The 16085-nt window shown below is 35.7% G+C and overlaps 1 protein-coding gene across 2 annotated transcripts; it reads right to left on the bottom strand.

The window, feature by feature from the left end:
* Nucleotides 1-1965: 1965 nt before the first annotated feature.
* Nucleotides 1966-16041, bottom strand: gtf3c3 (general transcription factor IIIC, polypeptide 3). 2 transcript variants are annotated; one of them, XM_059553563.1, is made up of 18 exons: nucleotides 15907-16041; nucleotides 15652-15730; nucleotides 13002-13279; nucleotides 12267-12390; nucleotides 11927-12118; nucleotides 10722-10887; nucleotides 10296-10443; nucleotides 9390-9525; nucleotides 9094-9194; nucleotides 8368-8539; nucleotides 8057-8259; nucleotides 5566-5667; nucleotides 4635-4770; nucleotides 4242-4467; nucleotides 3302-3492; nucleotides 3004-3128; nucleotides 2366-2518; nucleotides 1966-2178 (listed from the first exon to the last, which is right to left on the bottom strand). In XM_059553563.1, exons 1-18 carry the CDS (start codon nucleotides 15991-15993, stop codon nucleotides 2056-2058), a joined length of 2742 nt encoding a protein of 913 aa, XP_059409546.1. In that variant the 5' UTR covers nucleotides 15994-16041; the 3' UTR covers nucleotides 1966-2055. The 2 variants fall into 2 exon arrangements, with proteins under 2 accessions (XP_059409546.1, XP_059409547.1); XM_059553564.1 differs by lacking the exons at nucleotides 15652-15730; nucleotides 15907-16041 and having other exon boundaries at nucleotides 12267-12387; nucleotides 12998-13134.
* Nucleotides 16042-16085: the final 44 nt, after the last annotated feature.

The following is a 16085-nucleotide window of genomic DNA, read 5'->3' as shown; positions in this document are numbered from 1 at the left end:
GGGTCCGATTACATGACATGCAATTCTAGACCTTTAAAGTAGTAGGCTACATATCCTACAAAATGTTTATGTAATAAATGTAATATTCAAATCACGTAATTTGACTTTTTTTTTCATAAGAATAACTACCCAACAATAATGTGCGGATTGTAACGCCGATTTGTTTTTTTTTACTACAACATTAATGCATGTATTAATTTGCAATTAATCCAAATTAAATGCACATATAGGTAAACACTGTCACTTACCGTCAAATTAAGGTGATGATTAATTGAGAGCTCAAATAAACACACGGGGATGCTCGGACCAGCTGATGTGCGCAGCTGAGGGCCTCTATGAGGGTCCAGCGCACTTCTTCCTCCTAAACCACCCGTCTCAGCCCGACCGAACCTCTCCGAGCCCAGCCCAGAGGATATTTACTGCGCAGTGTGGGTCAGCGTCCAGCCTGGATCCAGCCTCGTGCATCTCTGATTCATTTACAAAGAGCCCCAGATCCGCTCAGTGCCACCTCAAACCCACTGAAAACACTCGTACCGCAACAAAAACACGCTCGTTGCCGGGTGTACAGCTTCATCTAAACGCTCAAGAGATGCGTTTCGCTGAATGTTGCTTTGCATTTGTGTTGGATTAATTCCACGGGCTTTGCGTCTGCTTTTGTTTTTAGCTTCCGCGCAGCGCACGAGAGGGAGGCGTCCACTCACACTGATGTGATGTTCGATTCGCCAACGAGTCAACCTGCTCAACCGGTTTCTTTGAATAATTCGTTCTAAACGGGTTGTTCACACACAACTGGTTCAAAGTCTTTAGCCGTTACGAATCTTTTCGTATGTAAGACTGAGAGAGTAAAGCTAAAGTTAAATAAATTAGTCGTCACAGAGTAGTTACATAACATTAAATGTATTTTACAAGTTGAGTAGTTATGTTTACATGTAACGGTATACACCATCTTAAAATACAACACGGTGAAATGCTAAAAACAGCCGTGGCTAAAGACCGAAAATAAAATTGTGCATTGCAAGAAAACATTCCGAGTAAATAGCGCCACCTTTAAAATAAGGTTTAGCTACACAACAGTATATTAGACTATAAATGTAATTTAATTGAACAATTCAAAAATAAATTGCCATTCGGTCTAGACACTAAAGCTGCTCTGTTTGGATACTTGTGGAAACAACTTGTTGAAACCCTTCTGTGAAGACTCAAAGGATTCATTGGAGCGTTTGCTTGGACACGGTTCATGGCAATGAATCACTCAAATGAACCGATTCAATAACGTGAACTGATTCATTTCTTGTAGTCGGGGGTGAACAAGGGTGGAGACGAAGAAAAAAAAACTTAAATTGTTTAATAATAGAACAGGTCACCTAAAAATGTACCGACCAAAACAAGCAGATGTTTACTTCACAAGACATGATAGATGTAATTAATGGACTGGAGTGGTGTGAATTATTGTGATGTTTTTATCAGCTGTTGTACTCTCATTCTGACGGCACCCATTCACTGCAGAGGATCCATTGGTGAACAGTTGATTATTTCTAAATTTTTCCAAATCTGTTCCCATTAAGAAACAAACTTGTCTACATTTTGGATGACCTGAGGGCGAATACATTTTCAGCAAATTTTCATTTTAGTAAACTATTGCAAGCACTGTATTAAAATAATGACCCTTACAAAAAGTTAGCACAAGGCTGAATTACTTACAAAAAGTGTTAAGAAAGTCACTTTGGAGCTGAATTAATTTTTTCCATATTAGGTGTTTCCATAAAGCTTAGCTTTCCTATATACATGTTACTTAACAGCACATAAACTCAAACTCCAGCTTAAGGATTCCAATAAAATCATATTTTATACTATTTATCCAAAAAAGGTGACATTTGTGTTATACTTTAAATTCTTTGATTTAGTTTTTCTTGAATTTAAAACTCATTCTTCACCTGAACTACACATAAAATCATACTCAATGCAAAGATTTAATAAATACATTTATTGAAAAAAAAAAAAAAAAAAGATTATTTATAAAATCAAATATACTCCCAAGTCTTATCACGCATCGAGTCAGACAGTACAGTAAGTATAGATGACATGGCGGGCCATTTCCTTATTACCACTGGACTGGTAAATGAGGGACAGGTTGTAGGCAATCTCTCTTCTCAAGTCAACTTGATCATCATCAATCCCCTTCAAATGACAAGAGAAATCATTTACATTTCATAAAGCATTGAAAACAGCCTATTAATATGTGGATATATATATAAACAGCACAGAGCTTCTGAATGTGTTTCATGTTGTGAGAATTTGGGAGATCTCTGGGATGATTTATGGATGCATGTTGGATCATACAGATATTAAACTGAAAGCATCTTACCTCCAGTTTGAGTGGGGGGAGGGTGAGGGCTTTCTCGTAGTAGTGAATGGCTAAATGACCGAGTCCAAGCTGCTGTAAAGCCCGACCGATATTATACAGAGACTCCTGACAATGACCTCGGAGATCCACATAGCGCCACAGGAACGAGAAACCCTGACAAACAACCAAAACATGTGGGATTTATTTATCTATCTATCTAAACAGGGACATCTGGTTGACATCTTGCCATTAAAAAAAATATTACTTAACTTTACTTTAGGACCATTAAGAGTTTTTGCGACTAGTCATTATATTTATGACAATTAAGCATATTTGCCCCATAAATTCTCATTACTGCCACATGGGCATATATATATAAAAAAAAGATACAATTAAATAAAATAAAAACTAAAATACATTTGTAACACAACCCCCTTGAATTAAGCGGTAAATTAATGGGCAAAATGTATAAATATAACAATTAAAAAAACATAATATAATATAATAAGGAACTTTATCATACCAAAACTTTTTTTCTTTATAATTTCTTTCTTTTTATTTTTTTAATAGCATGATCTAATAAAGCTAACTTTAAGGGACATTTCAGCAACTTTACTTCCAAAGGTAACAAGTTCAGAAACACACACATCTTACTGTACCTGCACAATGAGTGGATGCCTTTTCATGACAAACTTCTGACAAGCCATGTGAAAGAATGTGAGACCCACAACCAAACTATGAAGAGGATGATCGGGCTGGTTTCTGAACGCCTGCATGTACTGACCTAATCAGTGAAGAGAAAGTATATTAATCATAGTTATAATAATAAACCATTTTTAATGGTGCATTTTTCACCAATTATGACAATACTCAAACGCAAATTACCTATGACACACTCATGTGCAAAACCTAGTAATAAACACCAGAATTGTGGGATAGCAAATGTCTAAACCATACCAAGTGCATGTTTGAAGGTGCCAGAAACCAGCGAGGTGTGTCCGTTGAGAAGGTAGAGCGCATGGTTGTCGGGATGTTTGAGCATGAGACGCAGACAGAAACGATGATGTCTGGCATCCTGAGAGTGCAGGGTAACCTGATTAAACACGTTCCACAGCTGAGTCCGTTCCACATTGTCCATTAACATCAACCTGGAACAGATAGAGTATACATATAGAAAGTACTTAAAGACAAGTTCTCTAGTGAGAAAGAAGACCAAATGGTCACTTAAAGCCACTTCTCAAATCTAATTAATTCCACTTTGCGATCAAATGAAGAAACTTTTAGCCTCTAACTTGATTTTCAACCCACTATTCCTCAGAGAACCATTTCTCAGATATTAGACTTGAGGTTATCTTGAGATTTAAACATATGTTGCCCCTTGTGTGATTGTTTATGCCGCTAATTTGATCATGGTTTCATGCATGAAACTCCCAATCCAACATTTCCTCCCAAACTGTATTTATTTTGGTGGTAAATGTGGGTTTGTCTGTTTTAAACATATTCTTTATTGTGTTCAATTTATATACATGAAATAATAAGAATGAATGAATCAGTTAAATTAATCAATAAATAATTGTAACTAAAAATTGAATAAGTAAAATAGAGGACAATGCATGATTCTGTGTTTTAAATATGATAAAACTATGATCAAATTAGCTAGATACTGTATAATCAAGAAATTAAAAAATATTTAAAAACAAAGAATAAATAATTTCATCATTTAAACAGAAAAACTTAATAAATTAAACCAAAATAAATTAATATTTTGATGGTAAATTCGATGGAATTCTGTGTTTTAAACATGGTTCAAATAAATCAAATAAGCCAAACCAGGTTTTGATTCATTGGCTGATTTTATTTCTTTAGGATGCTGAATATATAGACAGATTTATCTGACCTTATGTAGTCATAAGCTTTGCGGAAGTTGCGGTCGAGGAAGGCGGCGGACAGGCCGAGGTATTCCAGCTCTTTGCGCTTCACGCGGTCGTCATAGAAGGAATAGTACTCTAAAGTGGAGTCCACTAATAACTCGGCCTCAGCGAAGCGCTTGACCTCGCACAGAACAGCCAAACAGCGCAGTAACAGCTTCCACCAGTCGTCTCGAGAGAGGACACTCGTCTTACCTGAGAGAGGAAGACACTGAGATACTAAGGCAGATGTAGAGACAATTCATTGACTTTAAAGAACCAGAATGCTGGGTTGTAGCATGTAAATATTAGCGATGGTAGAATTCATTCTGTGATCCTCAAGTCTGAGGCACAATGAATGAGTGTTACTGTAGCTAAATCACCTGTCACATCCAGATACGCTGCCTCCTGGTCGACAATCTCTGTCAGGTTGTTGCTTGACACTTTAATGAGCTTCAGATGTTTGACTCCAGAGGACCTGTCGGAGACGACACACACCTTAGCCCTCACCATCGCCACCTTCACGAAACAGAAAACACAAACTTTAGATGGAGAGGATTCATTTAGAGTCTCCTTAACCTGGTAGTCAGAGAGCAGGGATTATCTACTAGCTCTTTTAGAGTGGTTTTCTACCAATATTAGCTGGGTAATTGAATATACATTGATATAGACAGCTTCAATTGTATACGGCCAGATTCATCAGATTATTCAGGTATAGACAAAATACGATGGCAGACTATTAAAAAGATTTTCTGTGTGATAATCATATACATTATTTATTTTTTTTATTTTTTTTTGGAGCCTAGGTGTGCCAACTTTTTTCTGTTTTTCATATAAACAATGTGTCTAAAAAAAATATGGTATACCTATATTAAACTGAATCTGACAATAAATTATACTCAGTTGCAAGTAATGAATTAATGAAAAATAGTCTGATCAATCAGATATACACATCAGCTTCAAAAGAAGAAAATATTTATGTTCTCACCACAGGTGACGTTTCGAGCCTAAAAGCTCTTCATTCATGAGAATTCTGCTTTGCATCACAGGAATAAATTACACTTTGAAATATTTTCAAACAGAAAACAGTTACTTTAATTAGCAATAATATTAAACCTTTTTGTATTTATTCTTTTTTTTTTTTTTTTTTTGTATTTATTTAGATCAAATAAATGCTTCTTTGGTGCTCATAAGAGACTTTTCTGTACATCTCTGCCAGAACTTTATTCTGTATATATCATATTATACTTGCTACAAGTCACAAACGGCTCTCTTTACATCACCATCAGACATTAAGCACAGTCTGATTCTGACCTTCAGGAGCATGGACAGCATGGTCAATACAGTATCAATGTAATCATCAGTGCGTCCTTGAGCATGCAGAAGAGTCGAGCGATGCAGCAACAGCTTCAGTTCCTGAAAAACATCACACACATAATCAAACACAAGCTCAACTCAGTGTCCACACATACAAACATTAAAACATTTCAATATCATATTCATTATGATATTTTATCATTGCAAGGCACTAAAATTGAATGTGTTATTTGTTATAAATATCTGGGCATTGTATTGGATAGTCAGCTAAGTTTTAAAGTGCATATTGACAAATTAATTTCCAAACTTAAGCTAAAACTTGGTTTTTATTACAGAAACAGAACCTTATTTTCATTTAATGGTAGAAAATACTTGAAAAATAAAATACATTTACTTGATATAAAAACTTAACCCTTATGCGTTGTTGGGGACGTTTTCGTCCACTAGGGGGTAAAGTTGAGTCTTATTTTGGCCACAACTTTCTCTGTGTTTGAGCTAATGGAATGATTTTTGGTGACAAATATTATTTTGACCCATAGTTTGGGAAAATGCTTTGAAATTTAAAAAAAACTCAACGGTACACTGTGGGCAAATTCAATACCCTTTCGTTATGTTTATGGATGAAAACATTTACTAAATTATACTGCTGTAAACATGTATCAGATAATTATGCATAAATCTATTAAATCAACCTCAGTCCTGATCAAAACTACCAAACGTTTTAAAAAAATCCATAAATTATGTCACTGATTTGGGAAAAAAAAAACACACAAAATTACATATTTTCAATATAAAAAGTGATTGTGGAGTCGGACTGGATATTTTTTTACCTTTTATCACAGTCTTAAGGTCTCTCACACACACTCTCTCTCTCTCTCTCTTTCTCACTCACTCACACACACACACACACACAATATAATATGCTGTTATACTCCATATAGCTTCATATACAAGTCAAAAACTAAGCTTTTATTGCACAGGCCTATCTAAAGGGTTAATGGTCCCACCTAGTGATCAACTGTAAAAAAAATAATTTTTACCTCTTCCCAAAAGGGAAAACCACAAACAATCAAGAATGCATGATTATATGGTGTCATGGCTTTGCAACAAAAATGTCGTTATAATGGAAGTCAATGGGGCAAAACCAGCCACCAACAACAAATGAGGGAGAAAAAATTTAAATCTAATGCTGCACAAAAACTAAAAATGCAAAGGCAATGTTGCTACTAATCTTTGACATGCCCAAGACTGTTATAAAAAGTAAAAAAAAAAAAATCCAGCCAAAATTACTTTTATATTGAAAATAAGTCATTTTGTGTTTTTTCCCCCCAAATCAGTGACATCATTTATTAACTTGGCAATTAAAGAGTTAAAATCTTGAATTTTTTTTAAAAAACATTTGGTAGTTTTGATCAGGACTGAGGTTGATTAACAGATTTATGCAAAAAAAAAAAATATATATATATATATATATATATATATGAGTCTGATACATTTTTACAGCAGTTTAATTGAGTGGATGTTTTCATCCCGAACATAACGAAAGGGTAGTGAATTTGAACAATGCACAAGGGTTAAATAAAACTTGATATCGTTTTCCATAGTTACTTACATTTTATTACTGGGTGTAGCTATCAAACACATCACTGCATTTTATATGAGAAGCAGAGTTACTATCCTTGCATACCCAAAGAAGTTTTGATTGGTATTGTTTTATTTATAAGTCGATTTGCAGTCTTAATCCATATTATTTGTCTCTAAACTTCTCAAACTCCAACGGACGCTACAGACTCTGCTCAAATGATTTGATGCTTCTCAAAGTTCCTAGGGTTCGAACAGAGATAGGGAAAAAAGGTTTTACATATAATCCCACCTCCCCTTGGAATTACCTACAGGATACCCTAAAGTTTACCACGTTAGCGTCACTAAATGAGTTTAAGCTACTTTTAACAAATTACATATTTTAACCTTAGGTAAATTGTTGTTGTGATTTATGAGTGTGTTTTTGTTGTAAATTGAATAATTGTATACTTTTACTACCGTATTTTCCGGACTATAAGTCGCACTTTTTTTCATAGTTTGGCTGGTCCTGCGACTTATAGTCAGGTGCGACTTATTTATCAAAATTAATTTGACATGAACCAAGAGAAATGAACCAAGACAAAACATTCCAGCCGCGAGAGGGCGCTCTATGCTGCTCATTGCTCCTGTAGTCTACCACTGAAATCATAGAGCGCCCTCTCGCGGCTGTAGACGGTAATGTTTTCTCTCGGTTCTTGGTTCTAAATAAATGCGACTCATAGTCCAGTGCGACTTATATATGTTTTTTTTCCTCATCATGACGTATTTTTGGACTGATGCGACTCAGGTGCGACTTATAGTCCGAAAAATACGGTATTTGTTGCTGCCTTCTTGGCCAGGTCACTCTTGTAAAAGAGATTTTAATCTCAATGAGTTTTAACCTGGTTAAATAAAAGAACTGAACTACCTGCTGGGCAGCAGAAGAGTCCTGTGCAAGGGTTTCAGCATCATACATGGGCTCCAGGGCCTTGAGGGCCATGTTGGGACGTCCCAACTGCTGCTGGAGGGTGGAGAGGGCCAGACGCGCATCTAGATGGAGTGGAGCCATTTCAACAACCTTACTGTAGCTCTTTACTGCAACCTCCAAATGACCAAGCGCCTTCAGACACTCTGCAAACAAGCAAATCAAGATCAGATGACATTTTACGTCATTTAACTAATATTAATGACAGACTTTAATCATTGCTTTTCCAGATTTAGTGCAATAAAGCATGTAACCTGCATGTCGGAGCCAAACGACTGCCAGGTTGTATCTCTCCGAGCAGACGAGGGCAGAGAGCAGAGGCAGGGCAGAGTTATACTCGCCCTCTTCCATAAAAGCCTCGGCCACGTCCAAATACAAATCACCCAGCTCCTCTGGGTTCTGCTCCATCAGTGATGTCAGCATGGGCTAAAGCCGAAATGTCACCGCCGAGAAAATCAAATATGGATGAGACATCCATCATCACATTTATTCTATCATTTTGAAGATGTCATTTGCTCATTTTAAGTGTTAAAATGCTGCGTTTACACTTTATTTTAAGGTGTCCTTGTAACAGTGTAATTATATACATTTAAAAACTGAGTGATATTAATTAATTACATGTACTTACTATATGGTAAAGATTTGGATTAGAATTACTTGCATGTAATAATGCATAATTGATTGTTAGTATAATAGGAAGTGCATGTAATGTGTGTAACAACATCATGTACAACCTTAAAGTAAAGTGATATAAATTTTCTCTTTAATTTTCTGAATGTCAAAACAGCATTCAGCAGGTATTTGTGAATATACACAATTTAAAATAAACACAAATATGATCCTTAAAATAGAAGGCATGGGTTTGCTAATGTTCAGTTGAAACGTATTTAATACAAAATACAAAACTGTTTAGAAACCAAAAACATTACTTGAAAACGAGTTGTATAAATGAGAGCTTGTGCACGTGTAAATGTGCTTACATCCAGAGGTTTGATGACGTTCCGGTGGATGAGACACACCATCATCTTTACTCTGATGTCAATTGGGACATCATCAGGAATCACCACCTCTATAATTTTGCCTATGGATTCAAAAACATAAAACTATCAGCCTAGTCCTGCCAAACTAAAATCTACACTGCAAAGACTGCATTACATAAAGCACACAATGAATAGAAGAAAACATGTTATTATTATTCATTTATTTAATTTCATTATCATCATTATCTGTGGTACAGCATTACACATTATGACAGAACATTTATTTTTTGTCTTACCTTTTTCCTCTTCAGAGTCTTTTTTCTCCTCGTCTCCTTCTGTGTCTTGAGCAGGCGTGGTGTCAGCCGTCTCCGTCTGCGTCTCTGTCGTCTCCTCCTCTCTTTTCAGAACAATCCCACAAAACTTCACCAGCACCTACAGATGCAAACATTTTAGCATTTACATTCAAATTAATACAATAGTTGTAAAAAGGTGAGCCACTTAGAACGCATCAAGTGTGAATTACGACATGAGATAAAAACAAAACAAAATAACAAGGCATTTCTTTACTGTGAACCTCTTGAGCACTTCCCAACTTAAAGCAAAATGTAATAATTTTTTTGTTTAAAATCACCACTTTTTTGTAACCTTTTTTTTACATTATAAACAATGATTTTAATAATAAAAAGTTATATAAAAATAAAAATAGTTCAACATTAAACATAACAAATAATTACAGAATACTATTTTATGTAAGTGTGCACTGACATAAAATGTTTTATATTTCTTTATTCATTACTATTAATACAATTCATATTTCTTTATTCATTGTATTTCATTAATACAGTAGTTCCAGTCTTTAAGGTAAATATAATGCGTAGGCTCATTGTTATTTATAATATTGGACTGAAAAATATATTATTAATTTTTTGTAAACATTTTAGCAACTTAATTGTGGAAAATACCCATGAATTATTTCACGTAATTCTGCACTGATTTTTACAAAGGATTTAAATCATCTTCCTACTCCGAGTTCTGCATGTTTTAAATTTTTTCAATTACAGAGCCAATTTAACTTTAGCTACAGTATTTTTTCTGTCTTTTTGATAGTTACATAATGGCATCACGTCTTATCCATTACCCTGTTCTGCTCTCTATATTTCACTGTTTGCCACTGAAAGCCTGCTAGTCTTTTCTGACCTCACCTCCAGAGCTTTATCATGTTGGTGATTGGCTATGTAGAGTTCAGCAGCCATGTTGACACACTCATGTGAGACGAGTTCAGGATGACTCTCCAGAGCTTCCTCCATGACTCCGATAGCGGACGGCAACTCGCTGCTTTCATAGTAACTCCTGAAATAAACACATGACAGTTCTGGGGTTACAGACTATACAAGCAGAGATATGTACTTCATAGCTTTCAGAAGCTGTCATGGCATTAATGGAACAACCATGAGCCCATTAACATGTAAACAACAATACAGATAATAACAGAGGCCACTTACATGTGAAATCTTAAAGGTACAGTAGCAAAAACTGTTTATTTTTAAGAGTCAGCAAAAGGGTGGAAGATCATGAAACTAAATTACGGACCAAAAAACCTTGTCTAACAAAAGATGAGAGCATCGTACTTAGCCATGTCTCGTGAGAGCTGCATGAACTGTTCTCCGTCGGAGGGTGGCAGCAGGCTGAGGATGCGGCGATACCCGTCCATGGCCTGCTTGTGCTCCCCGACCTGCTCATAAAGGCTCGAGCGCTCCCACAGGTACTGAACGTTACTGGGGTCACATTTAATCGCTGCGAACAAAGCAGTAGACATCATGTGCTTGAAACACATTTTACAAATTCATCTCAGGACTTTAACCTCTGCTGAATTAGAGTCACCTGATTGACTGTTAGTAAACAGCGATACACTTCATCTCACTTTTTATTTGATTTTAAAGCTAAGCCAAATATTTTAAGAAACCATTTTCTAAGAAATATGAAGAGCGACAGATTTACAACGAACAAATAAGAATAATTACTGTATAACAACTATAATTAATGAACAAAAAATATATTCTATCTATACAGAATTTTTATAAAGTACCGTAATGTTATTGTTATTATTACAGAAATAAAACTCCAGATAGATAGATAGATAGATAGATAGATAGATAGATAGATAGATAGATAGATGCAGACAGACAGACAGACAGACAGACAGACAGACAGACAGACAGACAGACAGACAGACAGACAGATAGATAGATAGATAGATAGATAGATAGATAGATAGATAGATAGATAGATAGATAGATAGATAGATAGATAGATAGATAGATAGATGCAGACAGACAGACAGACAGACAGACAGACAGATAGATAGATGCAGACAGACAGACAGACAGACAGACAGACAGACAGACAGACAGACAGATAGATAGATAGATAGATAGATAGATAGATAGATAGATAGATAGATAGATAGATAGATAGATAGATAGATACAGACAGACAGACAGATACATAGATAGATTAAACTGATCAGCAAGGACAGTAAAGGCCTTTGCATGGTTAGAAAAGTTTGTTTGCACTTCGTATTCATGAAAAAATCCTGAAAAAATGTATTAAGGTTTCCACAAAAATATAAGCAGCACAACTGTTTTCAAATTCAGCTTTGCATCACAGAAATAAATTATATTTTAAAATATGTTCCATAAAAAAAAGATATTTTAAACTGTACAAATATTTCAAAATTGTACTCTTTTACTGCATTTGTAATTAAATAAATGTAGGCTTGGTGAGCAGAAGATACTTCAGGCCATTGAACAGCAGTGTAGATACGCATCCAGACCTTTAGAGTAGCAGATGATGGCTTGTTTGACGTTGTCCTGCTCCAGGGACATGTCTGCCAGTTTGACCCACTCCTCACAGTCACTGGGGTTCAGATGAGCAGCGATCAGTCCGAACTGAAGCGCTTTCTCCATGTCCCCCTGATCCTCATAGATCATAGCCAGTGTGGAGAACGGCTCGTATGCCACAGGAGCTGAGAGAGACATGAGGGTTTATTCAACGACACTGCTGATTAATGTGAAGAAACCACTACAATCAAAACACTGTGTCTCTTTTTGTTTGAGTGCCCGGGGTCAACTTTTATCATCACAGCAAATAACCACAACAACAACAAAACTCACCTTGGCGAATGATCTCCATGCACATCAGGATGGCATCTTCCTTTTCTCCTCTGGCGTAGCGGATGTTCGCCTCTCCCATGAGTCCTCTGAGAGCCCGTGGTAACTTACTGCGGTGACGTCTCTCCTAGAAAAACAGAAACAAACCAATCTGCTTATAATAAACTGAAGAGTTGATCAATGCTATACAATTACTATGATCAAAAACAGTGATTATTGATACCTGTATATGTTAACAAAAAGTTATTTCTGATATTTATTTATTTAGAAACTCTTAATCTATTACTAGAGTACTTCCTGGATTTATAAAGCAAAATATAATGATTAAAATATTTTTTATATTAATATATCATTTTAGTAAAAATTTTTTTTTTTTTTTTTTAAATACACATTTAACTATTTAACTTAAATCAGCATTTTTAAATGCTTAAAATAATAACTACAAAAAGACAGATTAATCTTAAAATAAATGAATCTAATAAAATCATAACTAATCATTAAAGAATACTAATTGTATGCATCAAGTGTGCATCATGACATATGCATATAAATGCATCAAAAAATAGAGAGAACTCTTCTGATACTTCTTTATGCAAAATCTCAAAACATAATAAATAATAATAATAAATAACTCATTTTTGCATATGCAACTAGATCAAAATGTAAAATATATATATTTTTTATATTTTATTGTCATTGATTATTAATGCTTCTGATCTAGCAGGGCAATCTACCAACCTTCATCATTTTTTTATTCTCACGGTTCAGCTCCATTTCTAAGGCAAACACATCTCCGGGTGTGACTTCATTGCCGTCATTGTCCTCTTCTTCTTCTTCTTCTTCTTCTTCATCATCATCATCGTCGTCGTCGTCTCCATCCTCCTCTCCGATGTCTCTCCACTCCATCTTCCCATCTTCATCATCTTCATCCTCCTCCACACACTCCTCCAGTCCCTCTCCGATCATGGAGGCAAACGCTTTCTGAACAGATGGACTGACTCCTTCTTCTGCCGTTTCTGTTATAGATCACACAAAACACAGCTTGTGGTGTGAAGTTGTGTGACGCTGAATACTGATTCCCACCTGCCTTGTTCAAATGCTCTTGATTTGTTTGCCATACAAGCAAGAATATGAAACTAAAATCTGATCTATTATCTGTCAGACAATCAATAAATCCTACGATCACATTTTGGGATCAAAAAACAAAGTACTGTAACAAATTAACTGTTCATAAGAATGCATTAAATTGCTCAAAAGTGAGGTTAAAGAGATTTATAATGTTACAAATACAACCCGAATACCGAATTCCTGGTACGTTTTTTAAATTTTAATAAAATGAAAACTAAAGGAATTTCAAATCACATGAGCCAATATTTTATTCACAATAGAACATAGATAACGTAGCAAATGTTTAAACTGAGAAATTCTACACTTTTATCCACTTAATTAGCTCATTTAAAATTGAATGCCTGCTACAGGTCTCAAAAAAGTTGGCACGGGGGCAACAAATGGCTAAAAAAGCAAGCAGTTTTGAAAAGATTCAGCTGGGAGAACATCTAGTGATTAATTAAGTTAATTGATATCAGGTCTGTAACATGATTAGCTATAAAAGCTTTGTCTTAGAGAAGCAGAGTCTCTCAGAAGTAAAGATGGGCAGAGGCTCTCCAATCTGTGAAAGACTGCGTAAAAAAATTGTGGAAAACTTTAAAAACAATGTTCCTCAACGTCAAATTGCAAAGGCTTTGCAAATCTCATCATCTACAGTGCATAACATCATCAAAAGATTCAGAGAAACTGGAGAAATCTCTGTGCGTAAGGGACAAGGCCGGAGACCTTTATTGGATGCCCGTGGTCTTCGGGCTCTCAGACGACACTGCATCACTCATCTGCATGATTGTTTCAATGACATTACTAAATGGGCCCAAGAATACTTTCAGAAACCACTGTCGGTAAACACAATCCGCCGTGCCATCAGCAGATGCCAACTAAAGCTCTATCATGCAAAAAGGAAGCCATATGTGAACATGGTCCAGAAGCGCCGTCGTGTCCTGTGGGCCAAGGCTCATTTAAAATGGACTATTTCAAAGTGGAATAGTGTTTTATGGTCAGACGAGGCCAAATTTGACATTCTTGTTGGAAATCACGGACGCCGTGTCCTCCGGGCTAAAGAGGAGGGAGACCTTCCAGCATGTTATCAGCGTTCAGTTCAAAAGCCAGCATCTCTGATGGTATGGGGGTGCATAAGTGCATACGGTATGGGCAGCTTGCATGTTTTGGAAGGCTCTGTGAATGCTGAAAGGTATATAAAGGTTTTAGAGCAACATATGCTTCCCTCCAAACAACGTCTATTTCAGGGAAGGCCTTGTTTATTTCAGCAGGACAATGCAAAACCACATACTGCAGCTATAACAACAGCATGGCTTCGTCGTAGAAGAGTCTGGGTGCTAACCTGGCCTGCCTGCAGTCCAGATCTTTCACCTATAGAGAACATTTGGCGCATCATTAAACGAAAAATACGTCAAAGACGACCACGAACTCTTCAGCAGCTGGAAATCTATATAAGGCAAGAATGGGACCAAATTCCAACAGCAAAACTCCAGCAACTCATAGCCTCAATGCCCAGACGTCTTCAAACTGTTTTGAAAAGAAAAGGAGATGCTACACCATGGTAAACATGCCCCGTCCCAACTATTTTGAGACCTGTAGCAGAAATCAAAATTTAAATGAGCTCATTTTGTGCATAAAATTGTAAACTTTCTCAGTTTAAACATTTGCTATGTTATCTATGTTCTATTGTGAATAAAATATTGGCTCATGTGATTTGAAAGTCTTTTAGTTTTCATTTTATTAAAATTTAAAAAACGTCCCAACTTTTCCGGAATTCGGGTTGTAAAATCAAATGAACAAATACAATTTTCTTTTGAGCTTTTGAGCTCTTTATACATAAATTTCCAATTTAATACACACATTTCCACAATAAAGTTATTATATTTTGGTCTGTATGCATTCTGCCATACGTTTATCCTAACTTTAATAAATAATTTTATAGAATTACTGTTTTTCAGCTCTTTGCCTCAAAAATCCCTTACTTCTCTATACACAAATATATACTACGCACTGGTTCTCAACAGTGTTATTAAAGATAAAACAGTGATGATCTAGATCATATTTAAATTGTCTACTCCAACCTGCAGCATGCATATTATTCTGAAATTCATAAGTTACATCTTTGGTTTCAAGATGCATACAAAATCATCTAATATTTCATTAATTAAATTAATGCCGGATTTTGAGGTTATATTAATGTGTTTTGTGGGATATATATATATATATATATATATATATATATATATATATATATATATATATATATATAGTGATATATCACCTGTGTGACTGCTCCGTGTTTCTTTAGCGCTCGGTTTAGAAGTGTCCTCCTGATCAGCTGCTTCATCATATTCTCCCTTCTGCACCCGAAACACAACATGAGGCACATAACACTTCAACAATACCATGGTGCATGTACAGATCACACTCCAAAATAAGCGCTTATACATACATACATACATACAGTATATATGTAACAGACTGTATATTCAGACACGTTCATACTGATGAGAGAACAAAAGTGGAATATTAATACCTTATCCTTTGCTTTTCTTTCCTCTCTCCGCCTTTCAAACTCCTCGAACGTTATCTTTCCTTCTAAATAATCATTTAATTCAGACATTATTAATTACTAAGTTTACTGCTTCATGTCACACGCAATGTAAACACAACACTTGTGCGCGTGAAGCGAGGTCGCACGCTTCCTGCGTTTCT

Source organism: Carassius carassius, chromosome 7 (assembly GCF_963082965.1).
Source record: "Carassius carassius chromosome 7, fCarCar2.1, whole genome shotgun sequence".
In the NCBI taxonomy this organism is placed as follows: domain Eukaryota; kingdom Metazoa; phylum Chordata; class Actinopteri; order Cypriniformes; family Cyprinidae; genus Carassius; species Carassius carassius.
Note: the sequence above shows the minus strand (reverse complement) of the source record. Positions and strands in the feature narration are given on the sequence as shown.